This window comes from Panthera onca, chromosome X (genome assembly GCF_046562875.1).
Source record: "Panthera onca isolate mPanOnc1 chromosome X, mPanOnc1 haplotype 2, whole genome shotgun sequence".
In the NCBI taxonomy this organism is placed as follows: Eukaryota; Metazoa; Chordata; class Mammalia; order Carnivora; family Felidae; genus Panthera; species Panthera onca.
In genome coordinates, this window is record NC_138357.1 from 80,132,266 (window position 1) to 80,155,847 (window position 23,582).

General features: G+C 39.8%; 1 protein-coding gene across 3 annotated transcripts; it reads left to right on the plus strand.

The window, feature by feature from the left end:
• Nucleotides 1-13,185: 13,185 nt before the first annotated feature.
• On the plus strand, nt 13,186-15,533 carry LOC145714520 (spindlin-2). Of its 3 annotated transcripts, none has more exons than XM_081794069.1 (2): nt 13,186-13,577; nt 14,232-15,533. In XM_081794069.1, exons 1-2 carry the CDS (start codon nt 13,349-13,351, stop codon nt 15,008-15,010), a joined length of 1,008 nt encoding a protein of 335 aa, XP_081650195.1. In that variant the 5' UTR covers nt 13,186-13,348; the 3' UTR covers nt 15,011-15,533. The 3 variants fall into 3 exon arrangements, with proteins under 3 accessions (XP_081650195.1, XP_081650197.1, XP_081650196.1); XM_081794071.1 differs by having other exon boundaries at nt 13,447-13,560; XM_081794070.1 differs by having other exon boundaries at nt 13,460-13,627.
• The last annotated feature ends 8,049 nt before the right edge of the window (nt 15,534-23,582 follow it).

The following is a 23,582-nucleotide window of genomic DNA, read 5'->3' on the forward strand; positions in this document are numbered from 1 at the left end:
ACATACTTATAAATAATATATTTGATAAAGGGGTTAATATATAAAATATATAAAGAATTAATACAACTCAACATTAGAAAAAACACAAATAATCTAATTAAAATGGGTAGAGGACCTGAAAAATATTTTCCAAAAACATACGGATCACCAAAAGATACATGAAAATATGCTCAACATCACCAATCACCAGGGAAAGCAAATCAAAACACCATTATATCTCACCTTACACCGATCAGAGTGGCTAGCATCAAAAAGAAAAAAAAAGGGGATGCCTGGGTGGCTCAGTCGGTTAAATGTCCGACTTCATGTTATTGTCCGACCCAATTGTTTATTGACAGATGAATGGATAAAGCATATATATATATATATATATATATATATATATATATGCATATATATGAATATTACAAGCATAAAAAATAAAAAAATATATTTACATCTTGCCATTTGTGACAACATGGATGTACCTAAAGAGTATTATGCTAAGGGACATAAGTCAGAGAAACACAAATGCCATATAATTTTACTAATATATGGAATCTAAGTAAACAAAACCATTGAACAAACAAATATAGGAGAAACAGAACCATAAAGACAGAAAACAAAGTGGTGCTTGCCAGAGGGTAAATGGATGGGGGAATGGGCCAAATGGATACGTGGAGTGGGAGGTATAGGCTTCCAATTCACGTGAAAGTAATGTAACATTTTGTGTCAACTCTACTTAAATAAATATGTAAATAAATAAATAAATTTAAACCTATAAGAATATTTAAAAAAATAAGTGGAGTTCTTCCACTTCCTGATTTTAAAAACCTTTTTCAAAGCTGCAGTAATTAAAATTGTGTGGTACTGGCATAAATTCAGGCATATATACCTAAGGAACTGTACACAGAGCTTAGAAATCCCTCAAGTATCTGTGATCAAATGATCTTCACCATGGGTGCCAAGACCACTAAATTGAAAAAGACAGTCTCTTCAACAAATAATATTGGGAAAAGTGAGTATCTATAATCAAAAAATGAATTGAGACTCAGATTCTACTACACAAAATTAACATGGAATAAAAACCTAAGCTTAGAGCTTAAAACTATAAAACACCTACAAGAAAACATTAGGGAGTCCTAGGTGGGGACCAACATGGTGGAGAAGTAGGGGGATCCATACTTCCCACATCTCTCAAACAAAGAAGTGTAGAAGCCAAAGGACTTTGAACACCAGAGTCTGGGAGGAAAAGAGACTGAATCTACTAAGAAGAAAATGGGAAAGCTGGAAAAAAGATAAGTGGGAAACTGCGAACTGGGGGAGACAAAAAAAAAAAAAAAGAAGGCCGTGTGGGCACGAGGGGAGGGACCCCCTTCTGCAGAGAGACCAAGGGAAGAGAAAGAGCAGCTAGGGAAGTGCAGGACCATATCTGTACAGGAGAAAGACCTCTGACTGAGACTGAGAGGGATCCAATCTCTAACTGCGGGGTTTCTTCATACTGGGAACAGCTCCCTGTTCTCGCACCTGGGGAGGAGGGGAGCCAGGCCTAGGTGCGATGGTAGGTCAGAGGCTCAGTCCACAGCTGGAAAACCTCCCTGGAGGGCCACACAATAGTACAGAACCTGCCTGTGTCCACCACCCCCGGGTGCAGTGGCTGGGCCTAGGGCTCGGTCTGCAGGAGGATAAGGCCACCATCTCTCTGGAGTACTGTGGGAAAAGACAAAGGCTGCCTGCGTCCGCCACCCCTAGGAATCCCGGCGAGGGCACCGGCTCCATCCACAGTAGGAGAAGGCGGTCCTCCCTGAAGTGCTGCGGCAAAGACAAAGCCAGCCAGGACCAGGTATTGAGCTGCACAGAGAGATGCTTCCCCAGTGCCAGAGCGCAGGGAGCAGGACTTTGAATCCTAGCCAAGCCCAGGGTCAAGGGAGCTGGCAGAGTGAGAAGGACTGTCCCATCTGTTCCCATGGCACAGTGAGGATGACTCAAACTGAGTCCACTGGTCCACCTCCATGGATAAGAGACTGAGGGATCACCATTCCCCAGCCCCCACCACCACCAAGGCAGGGCCTCAGGGATCACTCCCTGGGCCCATAGTGGAGGTGGGTTCAGATTACACCAAACCAAGTGCCCTTGAACTGGGTAACTGCATGTCCATCTGAGCTGCACAGACCCTGAGGACAGCTACTACCTGCAAGCAATGCAGCATTGCTTGGATAACTCTAGGTCAATTCTGGATATATAGATATATTCTCCCCCCACCCTATTTCTCCTTCTTATATCTTCCCTCCCAGAGGCTAGTTACTCTGGTTATTGGTCTTTCTAAACAGACATATTTAATCTGTTTTCTTGATACATATTCCATACCTCCTGCTTTACACTCCTTTCTCTCTCTATGGAATAATCAAGCCATATGGTTTTTCTGTCTGGGTAACTTTATCTTCCTTTCATTTTCTCCACCCCCTTCCTCCTTTTCCTTTCTCTCTCTCCAGATTAAGACTTTTAGTCTCTCTGCCTAATCAATGTTTATTTTTTCTCCACCCCCGCCCCTGATCCTGTCATTTCTCTCTTTATATGTTCTCTTGCATCAGCAACGCCTCCCCCCTCTTCTTTACTTGTAGTAGGTGTTTTTGGGTTTTTTGTTTTTAGTCTTTAGGTTTTTCTTTTTGTTTATTTGTTTGCTTGTGTTATTCCTTTTTGTGTTTGCATATTTTTGTCTCCCTTTTATCTATCTGTTTCCCTTTACAGGGCTACTCCAAGGAACAAATCAAAGCACATCTGGTGGAGGGTCCAAAATATTAATATGAGTAGGATAATAAAATAACTGAAGTGAAAACAACAGAGAGCAAGTAACAATCCCTGAAAATACACCTCCTGAAGGGCCAGGCCCTGGACAGTGTATGACCCCACTTTAATATAGCAATGCTCACAAGAGCAGAGCATACAACAAACTTTTAAAACACATAAGGGACAGAAAACTAGCTAAAATCATGAAACGGAAGAATTCTCCTCAAAAGAAATTCCAGGAAGTAGCAACAGCTAACAAATTGATCAAAACTGATTTAAGCAATATACTGGCACAAGAATTTAGAATAATAGTCATAATCACTGGGATTGAAAACAAAACATAGAATACAGCAGAGAATCTATTGCTACAGAGATCAAGGGATTAAAAAATAGTTATGAGGAGAAACAATGCCATAAATGAAGTGCAAAATGAAATTGAGGTGGCTAAAGCACAGATTGAAGAGGCAGAAGAGAGAATAGGTGAATTAGAAGATAAAATTATGGAAAAAGAAGAAGCTGAGAAAAAGATAAAAAATCCAGGAGTATGAGGGGAGAATTAGAGAACTAAGAGATGCAATAAAACAGAGCAATATCAGTATCATAGGAATTCCAGAAGAAGACAGCCAGAAAGGGGCAGAAGGTGTACTTGAACAAATCATAGCTGAGAACTTCCCCAATCTGGGGAAAAACAGGCATTGAAATCCAAGAGGCAAAGAGAACTCCCTTCAAACATAACTTGAATCAATCTTCTGGGTGACATATTGTAGTGAAACTGGCAAAATACAAAGATAAAGAGAATTCTGAAAGCATCTAGGGATAAATGGGCAGTAACATACAAAGGTAGACACATAAGGGCAGTAGCAGACCTATCTACTGAAACTTGACAGGCCAGAAAGGAATGGCAGGAAATCTTCAATGTGATGAACAGAAAAAATATGCAGCCAAGAATCCTTTATCCAGCAAGTCTGTCATTCAGAATATAAAAAGAGATAAAGGTTTTCCCAAACAAACAAACACTGAAGGAATTCATCACCACTAAACCAGCCCTACAAGAGATCCTAAGGGGGACTCTGTGAGTGAAATGTTGCAAGGACCACAAAGTACCAGAGGCACCACTACAAGCATTAAACCTATAGACATCACAATGACTCTAAACCCATATCTTTTAAAAATAACACTGAATGTAAATGGACTAAATGCTCCAACTAAAAGACATAGGGTATCAGAATGGGTAAAAAAACAAGACCCATCTATTTGCTGTCTACAAGAGACTCATTTTAGACCTGAGGACACCTTCAGATTGAAAGTGAGGGGATGGAGAACTATCTATCATGCTACTGGAAGTCAAAAGAAAGCTGAAGTGGCCATACTTATATCAGACAAACTAGACTTTAAATTAAAGTCTGTAACAAGAGATGAAGAAAGGTATTATATAATAATTACAGAGTCTATCCATCAGGAAGAGCTAAGAATTATGAATATTTATGCACTGAATTCAGAAGCACCCAAATATATAAAATAATTAATCACAAACATAAGCAACCTTATTGATAAGAATGTGGTAATTGCAGGGGACTTTAATACTCCACTTACCGCAGTGGACAGATCATCTAGACACAGAATCAATAAAGAAACAATGGCCCTGAATGACACATTGGACCAGATAGACTTGACAGATATATTTAGAACTCTGCACCCCAAAGCAACAGAATATAGTTTCTTCTTGAGTGCACATGGGATATTCTCCAAGATAGATCACATACTGGGTCACAAAACAGCCCTTCATAAGTATACAAGAATTGAGATCATACCATGCACACTTTCAGACCACAATGCAATGAAACTTGAAATCAACCATAGGAAAAAGTCTGGAAAACCTCCAAACGCATGGAGGTTAAAGAACACCCAACTAAAGAATGAATGGGTCAACCAGGCAATTAGAGAAGAAATTTAAAAATGTATGGAAACAAATTAAAATGAAAATACAATAATCCAAACGCTTTGGGATGCAGCGAAGGCAGTCCTGAGAGGAAAATACACTGCAATCCAGGCCTATCCCAAGAAACAAGAAAAATCCCAAATACAAAATCTAACAGCACACCTGAAGGAAATAGAAGCAGAACAGCAAAGACACCCCAAACCCAGCAGAAGAAGAGAAATAATAAAGATCAGAGCAGAAATAAACAATATAGAATCTAAAAAAAACAGTAGTACAGATAAATGAAACCAAGAGTTGTTTTTTTGAAAAAATAAACAAAACTGACAAACCTCTAGCCAGGCTTCTCAAAAAGAAAAGGGAGAGGACCCAAATAGATAAAATCATAAATGAAAATGGAATTATTACAACCAATCCGTCAGAAATACAAGAAATTACCAGCAAATACTATGAAAAATTTTATGCCAACAAACTGGACAACCTGGAAGAAATGGGTAAATTCCTAAGCACACACACACTTCCAAAACTCAAACAGGAAGAAATAGAAAGCTTGAACAGACCTATAACCAGTAAAGAAATTGAATCAGTTATCAAAAATCTCCCAACAAATAAGAGTCCAGGACCAGATGGCTTCCCTGGGGAATTCTACAAGACATTTAAAGCAGAGATAATAACTATCCTTCTCAAGCTATTCAAAAAAATAGAAAGGGAAGGAAAACTTCCAGACTCATTCTATAAAGCCAGAGTTCCATTGATTCCTAAACCAGAGAGAGACCCAGCAAGAAAAGAGAACTACAGGCCAGTATCCCTGATGAATACGGATACAAAAATTTTCAACAAGATACTAGCAAATCGAATTCAACAGTATATAAAAAGAATTATTCACCATGATCAAGTGGGATTCATTCCTAGGCTGCAGGGCTGGTTCAATATTCGCAAATCAATCAATGTGATACATCACATTAATAAAAGAAAATATAAGAACCATATGATCCTGTCAATTGATGCAGAAAAATCATTTGACAAAATTCTGCATCATTTCTTAATAAAAACCCTTGAGAAAGTCGGGATAGAAGGAACGTACTTAAACATCATAGAAGCCATTTGTGAAAAGCCCACAGCTAATATCATCCTCAATAATAAGAAACTAAGAGCTTTTTCCTGGATGTCCACTCTCACCACTGTTGTTTAACATAATGTTGGAAGTCCTAGCATCAACAATCAGACAACAAAAGGAAATCAAAGGCATCAAAGTTGGCAAAGATGAAGTCAGACTTTCACTTTTTGCAGATAACATGATATTATACATGGAAAATCTGATAGACTCCACCAAAAGTCTGCTATGACTGATACATGAATTCAGCAAAGTCACAGGATACAGAATCAAGGTACAGAAATCAGTTGAATTCTTATACACTAATAATGAAGCAACAGAAAGACAAATAAAGAAACTGATCCAATTCACAATTGCACCAAGAATCATAAAATACCTAGGAATAAACCTAACCAAAGATGTAAAATATCTGTATGCTGAAAACTATCGAAAGCTTATGAAGGAAATTGAAGAAGATACAAAGAAATGGAAAAGCATTCCGTGCTCATGAATTGGAAGAATAAATATTGTTAAAATGTCAATACTACCCAAAGCAATCTACACATTCAATGCAATCCCAATCAAAACTGCACCAGCATTATTTTCAAAGCTAGAACAAGCAATCCTAAAATTTGTATGTATATTGGTTTTTGTTGCAAAGCAATATGAGTGAAAAAATGTTCAGGCATAAACATTACATTAGGATAAATTTTGGTGACAAATTTAGTATAGAAATTCAAGTTAAAAAAATAATTATTTCCAATAGATAAATAAGATTTTTGCATTAATTTTTTAAATGGATAATGGTAGATATCAAATAGGTGTGGCATTTTTATTTGGTTGCATCCATTTTAAAAAAGCAATGTAAACTTCTCATTTAAAAATTTCAGTATTAACAGTACAAAGCATATTACATCCTTTGTAAGTGCACAGTCCTGTGATAAAAACGTTTTTATGCCATCCTAAAACATGCAGGTGAGTGCATTAATATTTCAGAGTACTTCTAGTGGGTACATGTGGCAAAATTTTTGACCCCCACTGCTTTAAGATGATGATTTACATAAGACCGATGTATTTAAGCTTATACTCAATTTCATTTGTAGATACCCACCACCCCTATGTCTCATGCCTTCAAAGAATATAGGGAGGTTTATAAAATAAAGCATATCACAATACAATATCCCAGATGTCATTGTAATAGGTAGAAAAAGCCAGGTAACGAGCTCGTCTAGTCTTTTGTAGTTCACAGAACTAGGTCTTCTTTTCCAATTGATGAGAGAAAAGTCTCATCAACTGAGGCTTTTTAGGACACATTCTACCCTAGTTTTCTTTGTCCAAGAAACTATTTAATGGAAACTCTACTCCTTGCTACTTAAAACGTAATTCATGCACCAGCTGCCTGGGTATCACCTGGCAGAATCTCAGGTTCTATTCCAGACCTACTTAATCAGAATCTGCATTTTAATAAGACCCCCCCAGATGATTAATAGGCATGTTAAAATTTGAGTTCTAAGAGTTTAGGCTATATAGAGTTTAGTCCTAGGGCATTAACTAATTATTATCATTTAAGGAAAAAGACTATAGTTCAGCTCCAAAGGGAGCCAATCACTCTTAAATATTTTGGATGTACTTCAACAAGCAATTTAAACTACTTTAAGCAATGATTTCTTATCTTATGATTATTTTTTAAGTTATTTCAACCACTAGACTATTATTGTATAAGGAAATACTTTAATTAGAAATCTCAATACAAACAGGTATTATATCAGCTCAATTAAATCATTTCTAATAATCAAACTCATTAGTCTTGCATACCTGTCAATTTTCAATTTATCATTTTAGACTATTTGCTTTACAATTAACAGGCCAAATAAAATGACCACCTAGAATATCATCACTGGAAGAAATTACAAAGATCTTATCTAAGGGCAAAGTGACTCTTAAAGAGATTTTCCAGTGGCTTCAGAATGTGAAAGGGAAAATAAACCTTTCTACTTCTTTGAAGTGCTATCTGTGTAGAACTCAACCCCTTCACCCACATGCTGCTGATTAGCAGTACTTATAAGAAAGTTAGGGATAATGGCACCCCTAACAGTTGATTGAATATGCCCCTGTCAATTTCATGTAGATTCTCTGAGACCACAGCCAAAATCTGTCAAGACAGATCCATCAGTGCAAGACCTATGAAGATCCTCCTCAGGTTGAGGCTATGATGCTGGCTACTGATCTTGGATCCCTCCCCAGGAACTCCTTCACAGTATGTTGATATAAATACAAGAGGCTCACCCTGACCTGTTGCCAAATACTTCTGAGTTTGTTTCTCTGAGGAGTTGGTTTTACTGGGTCAAACCTTGTGTCCCAAAGTAGGTGAATGCCCCTATCTCTACATAATGCCCAGTAGAAATGTTTTATTTTATGCAGAAGAATCCAGAGGACCTGAGTCCCAAGAATTGAAGTGTGGCCCACAAAATGCATCATCTTAAACTCTTGGGCATGGTAGAATGAATCATTTAGAAATCTAAAGATGAACTGCAATGTGTAGATTCTCATCTGGCTAAATCCTTTCTCTGCTGAGAAGACAGAAATTGAATACAACTGGGTTCTTTCCACAGAAATTAAGAAATAGCCTACAATTGAAGGGAAAGCAGATTTTAACACATTGAGATTCCCATCTCCAGTACTTCCAACAATGGGAATCAAGTGAGTTTGGCAAGGAGTTATAGTAGTTAGTGTGGTATTTAAATAAATTGGCTCTTTGAAAGAAAGTAAGATCAAGAACAGACATATATGCCTGGAAAAGGGGTAGGTGCTGACCTGGAAGAATTGCTTAAGGCTCATTGCCAAGGTCACAACCTATATTAATCTGCTTGGATTGCCATAGCAAAATACCATAGACTGGATTACTTAAACAACAGAAATTTATTTCTCACAATTTTAATTTTCTTAATGTTTATTTATTTTGAGAGAGAGAGAAAGAGAGAGAGAGAGAGAGACAGTGTGAGCAGGGGAGGAGCAGAGAAAGAGTGAGACACAGCATCTGAAGCAGGCTCCAGGCTCTGAGCTGTCAGAACAGAGTCCAACGTGGGGCTCAAACCCATGAACCGTGAGATCATGACCTGAGCTGAAGTCGGATGCTTAACCGACTGAGCCACTCAGGTGCCCCAGTTTCTCACAATTTTAGAATCTAGAAGTCCAAGATCAAGGTGCCAAGCAACGCAGTTCCCAGTGAGAGCCTTCTTCCTGGCTTGCAGATGGCCACCTTCGTACTGAGTCCCTACATGGTAAAGACTGAGCTCTGATGTCTTTTCCTCTTCATATAAGGGCACTAATCCTATTGTGACCTCACCTTCATGACCTCAACTACCCATATTTTCTCCTACAGGACCCATTTCCAAATATCATCACATTGGGAATTAGGGCCTCAACATATGAATTTTTGGAGGACATAATTCAGTCTGCTACACAACCCATTTCCCAAGCCACACTGGATGACTCAATATGAGTTAAGATGGAAGAAGAGGTAGTATATACAGCTGAAATAATGGGGCAAATCAGCCCTGGTTTGTTCATGGATTAAAATATGGTCAGAAACATCCAACCTTTTCCTCATAAATTAAAACTAAATATATATGTAAAGCACAGCTTTAGAATACCCCTTTCCTGATGGCTCTGTAGCTTTAAGACTTTGAATTACTCACTGCCCCCAAAATCTGAGGTATTAGAGGTCTATGTAGTGTTTGCCTATGTATAAATAAAAAGCATTTCAATGGTATCTTGCATAGTACCTTCTTGTCACAGCTTCATGGTAAGAAGTAGACTCATAGGGAGCTGAACACATGATGAGGAAAGTCCACAAATGCACATCAACTGGCTACACATTCTTCCAATTAGACTTCTGAATGGGCTACACAATTATCATATCCAGGCCAGTAATCCCAGCTTGAGTCAGTCTTTAGATGGACAACTCCACCAGTGTTAATCATAGTGAGGAGATGCCCTTATTTACCAGTGCAATGAAACAAGGAATGTGAGGAACTCAGTATGGTATAACAAAACAACGCAAGAGAGTTTCAAATATCAACAACCTTCTCCCTTTCTTAAAGATAATTGTAAGTGTTTTCCCTAACAATGTATACTTTAGAAGTAGACCACTGACCAAATATCATAAATATGGAATAGTTCTTGATTTCTTCCAGACTGAGTTTATACCACAACTCCATGCAAATGCCATTATACATGCTTAACTTGAATAAATTAATTGGAATTTCTTTAAAAAAAAGATTTATTTTTGAGAGACAGAGTGCATGCAGGGAAGGGAAAGACAGGGAGGGAGACAGAAGATCTGAAGTGGGCTCCATGCTGACAGCAGAGAGCCCGAGGCTGGGCTCCAACTCAGAAGCCATGAGATCATGACCTGAGCCAAAGTCAGATGCTCAATCAACTGAGCCACCCAGGTGCACCAGTTGGAATTTCTTAATACATGTATGGGTAAGTTAACATATGGATAGTATAGAAAGTGTTGTGGAGTTCTGAATATTTTTGGGTGAATCTAAGGTGTAATAACTGTTTAAGAGGATAGGAAGCCTGAAATCTGTGTGCAATGAGAACTCAAAGGCAAATGGAAAGATAAGGGGGTCATAAATAAGGCCGAGACTAAAGAGAAGATAGTATATAAGCAATATATCTGTCCTTAAAGCCTTTGTAGTTTGGAGAAGGCACAAGGTGGGATATGTAAAAACAGTTGGGAAAGTTTGTTCCTTGGTGGTATTTAAGGAGTCATTCTTGCACACTGCATAGATTCTACTTGTAGTGATACCAGAAGAAATAGTTTCTAAGACAACATTAAAGACCTTCCTAAATGTGCCCAGTGGGGTCATTATCAAATTATTCTCTCTTTAACTTAATTCCCAAGAAGGTACAGAAGTTACAACTTACTAGTTTTCCCAGAGGTCAGAAAATTTGTTTTGAGATAGAAGATTTTTGGTGATTTTTATGTACAATGTGAGCTTTGATGCCCTGGGACATTTAATGTATAAATCTCATCATACTGTTTACCCTTATTGGGTCAGACAATTCAAAATCAGGAATGTTAAAGGATAACTGTAAGGAGCCTGGTCCAAATTTCAGCAAAATATTTTTATAAATGAAACCCAAAGACAGAAAAATTCACAAGGAATGGTGTAAATAACATACCCACAAGTTGAAAGAATTTAGAAATAAAAATTTTGCAAGGGTGTAAGTTGTTATGAGCTAACCAAAGAAATCTGTGATTAATTGGAAGTGACTATCTAGGCATAGTATCAGAGAAACATAAATTTTAGAAGAGTCATAGAAGCTTTCAGATTGCCTTTCCAAATAATAGCTTGGAATTGCTATAGACATTGTTAATTACCCTGTCAATATCTATTTCAATCTTCCTCAATTGTGGAGTTCCCATGTCATTTTGGTGGGATTGACCCCACCTCCAACTTTAGGGATGACACTTAATTAACATAAGCCAATTATTCAAATGGATCCACTTTGTTAATGTGATTGCTTTCCAAATAAGTATATACACTGGACCTGAGAAAGTGAATATGGTGTTATCTTTGTCCATATTACAAGATCAGGCAAAGGATCTATGCTGGTCCCAATCAAAGCAAAGCAAAATTTTGCTCAAAAGTTCTTGTAGAAGTTCTCTCTGTCACTACATAAACATAAGGATGTTGACAGCCATATTGTAATATAAGCTTCATGATGAAACTGACATCAGAGAGAAAATAGAAGATACAGCAAAACTGATTTTGGATGCCATCATTGAGTGTATTCATTTATTAGGATTGTATTAAAAGGGTAACAAAGAGGGGCACTTGGGTGGCTCAGCATGTTAAGTGTCCAATTTCATCTCAGGTCATGATCTCATGGTTCACAAGTTCGAGCCCTGTATCTTGCTCTATGCTGATAGAGCAAGCAAGCCTGGAGCTTGCTTCAGATTCTGTGTCTCCCTTCTCTCTGCCCCTCCCATGAGCACACACTGTCTCTCTCTCTCAAAACTAAATAAACATTAAAAAGACATAACAAAGAGGGGCTGCTTGGTGGCTCAGTTGGGTAAGCGTCCAACTCTTGCTTTTGGCTCAGGTCATGATCCCACAGTAGGTAGGATTGTGCCCCACATTGGATTTTGTGCTGACAGTGCAGAGCCTGCTTGAGATTCTCTCCCTTTCTCTCTCTCTCTCTCTCTCTCTCTCTCTCTCTCTCTCTGCTCCTCCCACGCTTGTGTGTGCATTCCCTATCTCACTCAAAATAAATAAATAAACTTAAATAAAAAGTAACAAAGACTCAGAGTCTTAAACCATGCAAATTTATTTTCTCGCGGTTCTAGAACTTATCAATCCAAGATCAAGATGTCCAAGTCCAAGATTTCAGGTTTCACTTCTTGGCTTCCACATGGCCATGTTCTCCCTTGTCTTTGCATGGTCTTTCTTACATGTGTGCCTGTGTTCTAATCTCCTCTTCTTATAAAGACACCAGTTACATTGGATTAGTGCCCACCCATGTGATACCATTTCACCTTAATTACTGCTTTACAGACCCTACCTCCAAATACATTAACATTTTGAGGTACTGTTAGGACATAAATTTATTAATTTGGAAGAGAAGTAATTCAGCCCATGAGACTAGGCACAAAGACTAAGCCTAATGATACTTACCAGAGTTTTCAAATAATTAGTCAATAATTACGTTTATTTTGAATCATTTTGAGATTTCTTTCCTCGGGCAAGTAGCTGATAACATCTTACCAGATATAGTACCATACGATTATTGATATTTTACAGAATTATAAGATATGTTGAAACAATCTATAAACAACATAAGCGGATACAAACAAGATTCAAAATGAATAACACTTTATGCAAAACTGGATAAGGTTATTGCTAACTGTAATCAAATTCGAGAAAAACTCGCTGAGTTTAAAATAAGCCACTATTTTCCAAATACAGATCTCAAAATCTAAGATGCTCACACCTGCTTTGGATAAATTCTTATTATGGACATTTCTGCGGATATGCATAAATGGAGAATTATGTCTGTATGTTATGTGATTGCAGAGGTGTGTACTTCATATTACATGTCTGGGGATATGATTACCTGTAAATACATAGAGAAGATGTGCATGTATATACATATCATAAATTTTCCTAGGAATATAAAGGATTTCTCTACTATGTGTGTTTTGGGTAAGGTATTTTTTCGTGAATTTGTGAATATGCAGAAAGTGTGAAGAATATGTGAAAAAAATTAAAAGTAATTCTAGCAGGAGAGATGAGAGGTGGAGCTAGAGAGCCTGAGATAGTGGGGTTACACAAGAAGAGGAAAGGACAACCTACAGGTCTCAAGGATCTGATTTTTGGAAACAGGAGGAACAGCCAAGGAGTAGTGGAAAGACTAGGAAGGCTGGTTGCCTAGTATTTAGCAGGAAGGGGAGGCCTCTTTACCGACAGGAAACTGAAAGTCTACTCCTATACAGAGAGAGGGAGGAGACTGCGGCGGCGGCAGCGGCTGGTGGGAGCCCGATGTGGCAGAGGGGCAGCCGCCGCCGACCGGGAGGCGGAGGGCCCGCGAAGCTCAGAGCTGGGGATACCGCCGCCATCCTCTTCGCCTACCCCGCGGCCCTCCTAGACGCGCTCCCCGCCTACAGATCCACCCCTCCCAGCCCGTGCAAGCACCCGGCTCGTCGCCTGCTGATCCTCCTTCGACACAGGCTCACCGCGGAGGCAGCAGCGAGGTGTCCGATTTGGGCACGTGAGGCCCGCGACCCGGGGCGGCGGACGCCAGCTAGGGCAGGGCCATTGGTGGGCTCCAGGATGAGGAGGGGGGATGGGATGGACTCCTGCTGGAGATAGGGGGTGGAGGCGGGAGCTGGGTGAGGCTTGGGAGGGGGAGTGCGATGGGAAATAGGAAAAGGAGGTGGCGTTAGGAGCCAGGCAAGAAATTGAAGGTGAGCCTGGCGGAGTGAGGGTACCGGATGCCAGAAAGCGATTGTGGGTAGACAAGGGGTGTATGGGCAGCAGGCTGGGGTATCCAGGGCGGGAGGACAGTGAGTGCGTGCGGATCAAGGCGGTGAAGGAATAGACAGGCGCTTTGCAGGGCGCTGAGAGTGGGCGCCAGGGACGGGTGGTGGAGGCAGTGGGCTCTGAACAAGGAGGTAGCCCGCCCCCTCCTGCAGAGTTCCTAACCCTGGCCAGCACCACTGCCGCTGCCGCCCTTTCCCGCAGTCTAAAGGAACCTAGGAGGGAGAGCACTTGCAGGCACACAGCCAGGATTTCCAGCACTGCTGCCAGGCTCATGGGGGAAAATTTAGGTTCTGACGCAGGGTAGAGACACGTCGCTGTTGGGAGAACTTCACCTTATGGCATACTGAATGTTTCTCTCTTCTCTTCTCTCCTCCCCCTGCAGGCATGAAGACCCCCCACGCACAGGAGGCCGAAGGGCAACAAACCAGGGCAGCTTCGGGACGGGCTACTGGGTCCACAAACATGACGAAGAAAAAAACCTCCCAAAAGAAGCAGCGAGGCAGACCTTCGTCCCAGTCCCGCAGGAACATCGTGGGCTGCAGAATTTCACATGGATGGAAGGAAGGTGATGAGCCCATCACCCAGTGGAAAGGAACCGTTCTGGATCAGGTGCCTATAAATCCCTCTCTTTATCTGGTGAAATATGATGGAATTGACTGTGTCTATGGACTGGAACTTCACAGAGATGAAAGAGTTTTGTCTCTTAAAATTCTTTCCGATAGGGTGGCATCATCTCAAGTCGGTGATGCCAACCTTGCAAACACCATAATTGGTAAAGCTGTGGAACATATGTTTGAGGGTGAGCATGGTTCTAAGGATGAATGGAGGGGAATGGTCTTAGCCCAAGCACCTATCATGAAAGCCTGGTTTTATATTACCTATGAGAAAGATCCTGTCTTGTACATGTACCAGCTTCTAGATGATTATAAAGAAGGAGACCTCCGTATCATGCCAGAGTCCAGTGAGTCTCCTCCAGCAGAGAGGGAGACAGGAGGAGTTGTAGATGGCCTGATAGGTAAGCATGTGGAATATACCAAAGAAGATGGCTCCAAACGGATTGGCATGGTCATTCACCAAGTGGAAGCCAAACCCTCTGTGTATTTCATCAAGTTTGATGATGATTTCCATATCTATGTCTATGATTTGGTGAAAAAGTCCTAACTGTTAGGGTAAACTTTGCCACATTTGTGAGAACAAATGTATACTTTGTAGACGTGCAAAACAATGTTGCTTTTCAGTGTATTGAAAGCTTAAGGGTCCCTGTTAATTCAACATCTTTGCCAGCATAACTGTTGTTTTTTTTTTTTTTTTTGAAAAATACAAATTTATGTGGACATGACATGCTGTGTGTAAGGACTTTGTCATGTTGAAAAGATTGGGTGTGTTTGGTGGATGGGGCATGAAAGGAAGGGACAGCTGTAAATGCAGGCTGTGAATAAAGTTCAGCTAGTATCATAATCAGTCATCTAAAAATGGAATAGGACTTAGCTGGTCTGGTCTAGAGAGGGGGGGAGGAGAAGGAACTAGAGATGGGCTGTAGAGGGAGGGAGAAGGGGAGGTGACTGCTTAGGAAGAGGCTCCCTGGAGGAGGGATGGCCTAAGAGAGAGAGGCACCCAACTAGGAGGGGGTAGAGAATAACAGAGAGAGAGTGAGATCTTGGGGCTTAGAGGAAAACAAACAGAATGCCTTGAGTAGAGAGGGGCTCAAAGTAGCTTAGAAGAGGTCCAGAGCAAGGGGCAGGGGGAGAGAAAGTTGGCAGGAATCTGGAGGATACTCAAAGGGAGGGTCTGCACATGAGTAAGGAGTCAGAAGGGGAGGAACACTGAGGAAGGAAGAATTCCAAGCAGAAAGATTGACAGAGGAAGTGAGAATGCAGAAAAGGAGGTGTGGGGAGTGGGGCCCAGGAGACATGGGAAAGCCCAGGAAAAAGTTGGACTTCTGGCAGTATCCACATTGCCTTCCCCTGGCTCTGTGCAGAAAAGATGTAACAGCTGTCAAAGAAGCCAAATGGGTTGGAAGTTCCCTAGAATGGCATTTTCACAGGGATGACTTGAGTTAAGTAGGAGCCAACTTTATACCTAAAAGGCTTTTCTTATTTCAGGGAGCTCATGCCACACCTGCCGAGCAGAACCCAAACCCTCGGCTTAAACACACTGACCTGACACCCCATGAGCTGGGGGCTGTAAGCAGTCTCCTCACTTTTCCCAGAGGACCAGGTGCAGTAATCTTGGACCCGGAGGTCTTGGTTCATTTCCCTTACACTGGATAAACAATTCTTGTGGGGCGTAGGTAAGCGGGGCGCTCAGGACTTAAGAGATGTGCCTCCTTGCGTTTGGAAAGTATTTTATCCAAAAAAAATTAGAACCTTACTGAAGTCAGGTACAGGAGTCCCCTCACTGTTCTTTCTCCTACTGGACTGTGCCTTGCCTCCCTAGAGAGGAGGGGCATCAGAGGATTGAGCCTAATGTTTATCTCAGGACATGGGGAGTACTTGACAATCCATGCCTAGCTCAGCAGCTGCCTGAAACCACAGGTGGTTCCACCCAATGCTTCACTGAATGGAGGTCCGCTGCCTCTAGAGTCCCTATTCAGGCTATACCGTGACAAAGCTGGTGGCTACTGACCCTTCACAGGTACCTCCTGACCAGCCTTGCCCACCTCAAGCACACAGGGAAGCTGTGATGGAAGTTTGTGCAGCTCTGTTTCCAGGTGAGATGGATGGCATGGGGCAGTCGGGCTGGGAGTTGTGACTTTGTATAACTAACTCTTTCAACTGTATAATGCCACATAGAGGGGCGGTGGTTGGTGGGGAGAGGGTGCAGTGACCCCAATAAAGTCCCTCAGGGGTATGGCGATCTAGCACATGGGTCTGTGTCCTTCTCTTTTTCTCCCCCTTGTCTTTCTCCAGTCATGTTGTGGAAGGTTCCTTCAAAACCTTCTCTCTGATTTCCCCACCCTACACTTCACTAAGATATGCCCCTGCCCTCAAAGAAAGAGTTAAGGTGAGCTCACTGCTCAGTCTTCCCTAACTCCATACATTTGGGGGGGGCGGGGTGGGGGTGGGGGGAAGGGCCAGGTGGTGGCAGGGAGCTTCTAGAATTTGAAAAAAAAGTGGTAATTCTAGTTCACTCTCTACACCCAACATGACCTGAAACTGTTTGCCTGAAGAATCACACAAGGCAAGCCCACCTTGCAGGGACTGGTTTTCTTTCATCACACAATTTAGTCTAGCAAACACCTGCAGGCCACCCACAGGCCAATTTCAGTCAGCTGTCATGTTTTCTTCGATCCTGGTGTTTTCCATTTTTAAATTAGTTACTTAGACATTTGGGAGATTTCACATTACAAAAATCCATATTTCTGGCCCACCTCAAAACAAAATAAAGCAAAACAAAAAACAAAACAATAAACTGAGAATTAACATTCCACATTCCAACAAGGATACAAGCATCTGGGTCTGAGGAAGGGCTTTGCCCATTTTAGACTCTGAATGCTCTCTCAAACTAGCCATACCCCCAGCTGGCCTGATTCACTCACTGGAATAAAATTTCCAGTTGTCCCCTGAAGGCATTTGCATTTGTAGCTTTGGGGCTAGACCCAGAGGAAACTGCCTAGCCCCACTTTTGGCATAAGCTCACCCCATTTGCTTTTTTTTATTACATCTTTTAATGTTTATTTATTTTTGGGAGACAGAGAGACAGAGTGCAAGCAGGGGAGGGGGAGAGAGAGACACACACACATAATCTGAAGTAGGCTCCAGGCTCTGATCTGTCAGCACAGAGCCCAACACGGGGCTTGAACCCACAAAGTGCAGGATCATGACCTGGGCTGAAGTCGGACACTTAGCCAACTCAGCCACCCAGGCACCCCCAAGTTGTTTTTAACTCATTTGCTTTATCTTCATCCCACCAATACTTTAGGTAGGCTCTGTGCCAGGCAGTCTTCAGGCTCAGGTACTGGTGATATGGTAATGAACAAAATAAATGAAACAATCTTACCCCGGTGGAGCTTTCATTTTAGTGCGGGAGACAGACAGTAGCCAAGGTACAATAAGTGAAATGTAAAGTATTGTCAAAGTGGTAAGTGTGAAGAAAGGAAAAATAAAGCAAGGAATGGGGAATTGGAATTCCAGGTGTGAGGCTGAAATTGGATAGATAGAGTCCAGGGAGGGGCTCACTGAGAACATGACTTTTGAGTAAGGACCTGAAGGCAGTGAAAGGACCAGTCCTGTGGCTGTCTGGGGAAGGAGCATTCCAGGTAAGAGGGACAGCAGGGCAGGAGTAAGCCTCACATACTCAAGGAACACTGAGGATACCAGCATGGCTGGAGCTGAGAGAGTAAGGTAGAGAATATCAGGAAAATGAGTTGAGAGAAATGATGGGGATCTGGCAGAAGCTGATAGCTTAGAGCCTTGGAAGTCCTAGAATGGAATTTGGTTTTTACACTGAAATTGATAGGGATCCATTGAGTATTTTCAGCATAGGCAGGGCATGATTCCCTCATATTCTAATAGGAACACTTGCAACTTTGGAGAGTGTCTCTGTTGGGTACGTGGATCGAGAAAGGGAATTTATTCAGGACTATTCCCATATTCCAGTAACAGGTAATGGTGGGTTAAATTTATCTGACAGCAGTGGTATGATAAAATTGGTTTGAATTCTAGGTACATTTTGAAGCATAGCTCTCATGATTTTCCCTTAGAGAAGATATCTTGTGGAAGGAAATGTAGGAGGGGTAAATGACAACAGTAAATTCCAGACTTTCTGATATCTTTGAGCCAAATAACATCTCAAACAAGGACAACAACAACAATGACAACAAAGGAAGCATTTGGGCTCTTACTGCCTAGGGTTGGTTGTATGATCCTGATGTAGTGAAGTCATGGAGAATGAGAAACTAACCACAAAAACTTATGTAAATTTTTATTCTCAGCTTTACCCCCTTGGAATGTTTTCTAGTTCTTCTATTGGAGCTAAGTGAAAACTAAATGATGCTATCATGGTAATGGGCAGCAGGTACCCAGATTTTGTCATGGATTTAAAACAGTACAGAATTTAACATAATTGGGTGTAAAAGGAGGCAGGATTTTGACAAGTCTTGTGCTGTGTCTGGGTAAAGGACAGATACCTATGCTCACATAGAATGATTCAAAATCCATTGTGCATGTCATATTCCATTCCCCATTTCCCAAGCCCAAGTGTTCTTTCTGAGTATAAGTTTAAAATGGAAGTGGGTATAGTATAATGAGTTATTAGCGATGAGATCACACAATCAGTCTTGGATTTTGCATGCATTACTACTAAAGGGATATGGTCAGAATTTCCCAAATCTTTTCCCCATGTCCTTCCTGGAGACAATTGCAAAGTAACACTTTGGAATACCAAAAGTTCTTTTCCGTCTTAGAGATGACAATACATTTCCTAATAACTCATTTCCTGTATTTATTTTTTTAATTTAAATTCAAGTGTATTTATATTAGAGAATTAATGCTATGTCCTGGCATACTCCTGATGGTTATTCCTTCCCTTCCAGATTAAAATTGTGCCACAGCTCAAAATAATGTTTTGGTTGAGGTTTTAGAATACTGATAAATAAAATCCTTTTTCTTTTTGCAAATTTGTAACCATTTGAGAGACAAGCACAATAATTACACAAATTGACCTCAAAATATCTCTTTTATAATTGATAAAAGCTGGATTGGTGGACATGCTTAGCTATGAGGCCACAAGGATTACCTCATACTTCACCTACTCATGGGCATAGCTGGATAACTCCAAGTCTCCCTGATAGAAACAGGTGCCCCTAGCCTGCAAACCTTATTGTATGTTTGAGAATAAATGTTATTGCATCTTCTATAATATTTTTAAAGTTTACTTATTTATTTAGAGAGCACATGAGCAGGGAATGGGTAGAAAGAGAGAGGGAGAGAATCCCTAGCAGGCTCCATGCTGTCAGTGCACAGCCCAACATGGGGCTCAATCTCAGGAACCATAAGATCATGACCTGAACCAAAATCAAAAGTGGAATGCTCAACTGACTGAGCCACCCATCCCTGGATTTCATCTTCTGCCTAAAAGAGATAAATCCAAGAGACAACTCAATTCTCACCTGTCCAATTCTTAGCAATCTCACCAATTAAAGAAGTCATTGGGAGATATGAAGCCAGGGAAATGAGGGTCTTATTTGACAACTATTATACATAATCATTGATAGAAGAATCAAAATGAAATATCTCTTTTTTAAATAAAAAATGCTTATTGAAGTACATTATTGACACATTGTATTAATTTCAGGTATACAACATAATAATTTGATATTTGTATATATTATGAAATGATTACCATAGTTACAAAAATTTTTTTGTTGTGATGAGAACTTTTAAGATCTCCTCTTTTAGCAGCTTTTAAATATGCAATGTAGTACATTAACTATAGTCACCATGGTGCATATTACATCCCCATGACTTATTTATTTTATAACTGGAAGTTTGTACATTTCACCCATTTTGCCCATAATTTCTTTACTTTGTGCAGTTAATATGTTGTAGAACATACTGAACATAATTTTCAATGGGTTATGGTTTAGGGGATTAATATTTTCTGTGTGACTTTAATGTCCTTTTAAAGATCAATTTGAGAGGCTTCTGAGGTAAGCTGTGAATTGCCTAACTAATTAAAGAACTAACAGCAGATATTGAAGGAGGGCCCTCACAAAGTATGGGTATGACTTCTCTGACTCCACTATAATCATCTTGTCTCCATCACGAAGGGAGAGAACTGCACCACTGGTTGTCCACAGGAGTGCCTAATTAACCCATTGGCTTAAAAGAGACTAAAATGTGGATAGGGGAATACTCTTATCATTAAAATCACTTTAAAATGTTAGCTAAAATATGACAGATCACCTTTTCAATGTATAACTGAGCTTTAAAGATTGTGAGGAAAATACCCAGGGTCCAACAATGAACAGAGAACTGAAAAAAGCAGTAAACACATGACCTGATACTTTGACAGCATGGAGGGAAAAGGGCATTGTCTCAGTAATTAAAAATTATAGAAAAGAAGTTCTTACCCCTGATTAAATTGTGTATGGGGAGCTAAGGTCTCCTTGTCTTTCTTTCAGTTCTTCATATAATAGCCAGTGATCTTTTAAAAATATAAATGAGATTATATCACTGTCCTCCTTAAAACTCTCCAAAGGCTTCCTATTACAGTTGACATCCAATCCAATCTTCTTGTTTTACCCTGTAATCCCTAGATAATGCATTCTCAACTAGGATAATATTGCCCCCAAGGGGGAAGAAATTGATCCCTGGTGTGGTGGGAGGTGAAAAAAAAAATCTTACCTGTTACAAAGGTTTGTGATCCTCCAAAGCTCAACTGTATGACAAAATCTTATTTTTAGAATTACTCTCATTGAGTTTTCTTGGATATTCCATGAGCAACACTGATATTGAATTAATGGAAAATATACAAAATGTATACAAGATCAGTGTTAAAAAAAAAAACATAGCAAATAGGTGGCTCTGATTGGAACACTTTCAATCCACTGCTTATTCCTGAAGTCATATCATGAGAAGTGGCCTATGTGTGCCTATTGGCTGTCCTTGAGTATCTTTACATTTTGTCCTCCATGCCTTTGTGTGTATTTTGTGCTTTGTGAATTAAAACAACATATATTTAATTCTACAGTAGTTATCCAACTCATTATTTATGCCAAATGATGCAAAGGAAAAAAATGTCAGTGACATATTAATAAATAGCAGCTAGTTAAAACATCAAGTTAAAGTTAAAAGTTGAGTTTACTAAAAATAACCGTTAAAAATTATTTTTTCAATTGTTTTGCTTTTGTTGGAAAAAGTTTTCAAATTATTTTGGAAGCAGGATATACTGATATGTACATAAATTTCTATTTTGCATTTGTAAATTGTATACATTATCATTTACATAGGTAAATAAATTTCATTAAAAGTCGCTCAACAAATACAGTTAAGTTAGATGTTAGTAATTTCCTAATTTTTAATTTAACTTCTATCTTCAAACTTTAGTTATTCTTAACCTTACATCAAGCTTGCTATTACACATACATTCATTAAGCAAATACTTTGCAATTTAAGATAACCTTGAATTTCAAGTAATAGTAAGCACAGACTCAAATTGCTTTAACTACAAAAAAAGTTTTCTATCTCATAACTTCAAGCCCAAAGTAGGACTCCAGAAATGGGTATGATTAGCGGCTAAATGAAATGATCAAAGGGCCCTGGGTATTCCCATTCCCCCTTTGCTATCTTCATAATGCTAGTTTTGCTCACAGGCTGGTTACAGAGATTCCAAGGGTTATATATGACATAGCATCCTAATTTGCATAAGCACTAAATGTGAAACTCTTTTCTCATGCTTAGTGACAATATGTTAATGTTCTCTCATACTTTGATTGTTCAGTCAAGATTTTTATCCATTTTATTTTCCCTTTTAGGAATTATTTTATTGTTTTCAGCTTATTCTGTTAATATTCACATCACCTGATTCAGTAACTGTTCACTTGATTAACTATTAACCATTCATATTCTTTACTGCTCTTTGGATTGTTCATTTGGATTTTCTTATGTTTTACTTTGCTTCATTTAAGATGTAAAATGAAATATTGATATGGGAATAAATTTACTGTAAATTTCCCCAAATATTTAAACAATTATTCCAGCATCCCTTTTAGAATACCCGTTCTTTCCTAACTGAATTGTAAAATGATCAATTTGCCTAATTATTGTTTTCTAAAGTTATGTTTTCCAAAGCTCTCCTTTCTGATTAGTAGATCATGTTACTAGTTATGGTGGAAACATTAGACTAAATGTACAGTAATGAGAGAAAAGTTAACTTGTGGTTACTGTAAAACTGAGTTTTATGGAATGATGACCAGACATATAATAAGGGCTCAATAAATCTTTGTCGAATGTACAGGAGAAATAATGGTTTCAAAAAAATCTAATGTCTTGAGAGAATGTTTACGCCTTATGGAAAAGAGCAGGACGTGAAATTGCATATATGAAATTATCCCAGTTCTGTAAGAGCATAGAAAAATGACAAAAAAAAATGACTATTAAGATTTTTCTGTGAGCCCTGGTGAATGGGAGCTGGAATGAACTGCATTTGATTATTTTCTTCATATCAATTTTCTGAAATGTACACAGTGTTAAAATCGTGCAAAAAATTGCAATACAGTAACAGAAAAAAAGAAATAAATAAAAGAAAAAAGGGAGAAAACTTTCTAAGAAGTAAAGTCCAGGAAAGAGCAGTCAGAAAAAAAATTACACAGAGATTGTGTCAAGATGGAAGACTGAGCACTATCACACTTCTCTCTTCCCATCACAAATCCTTGTAAATTATAAAAAAGGCATATTTTGTATAAAGATTAACTACAATAAGGGCTCTAGGATTAAGAAAAGACTAATTCCTGGAAGAAGATACCAGATGGGGCAGGTCAGAGGAGGCAGGGGCACTGAGAGGGTGAAACTGGAGGTAAGAACAAAACTAAAGAGTCCAGATCTGGGGAGGAAGAAAGAGAAGGGGCAATGGGGGAAGGGCAGAAAGTTGAGGACTCCCCTACTCCTTCTTTTGGAAAGGGGTAGGAACTTGAGACCCAGAGCAACTTCCAGGCACAAGGTGGTGGGCTTAAGAGTTGGGGGAAGGGGGTGGGCAAGCAGTGTTTGGCAGGAAGGGGAGGCCTCTCTCCTGG

Excerpts from the sequence above, each read along its gene's own strand:
- LOC145714520 (XM_081794069.1), top strand. The coding sequence starts at position 13,349 with ATGTGGCAGAGGGGCAGCCGCCGCCGACCGGGAGGCGGAGGGCCCGCG. Across the intron at positions 13,578-14,231 it reads GAGGTGTCCGATTTGGGCAC|GCATGAAGACCCCCCACGCA; the intron begins GTGAGGCCCGCG and ends CTCCCCCTGCAG.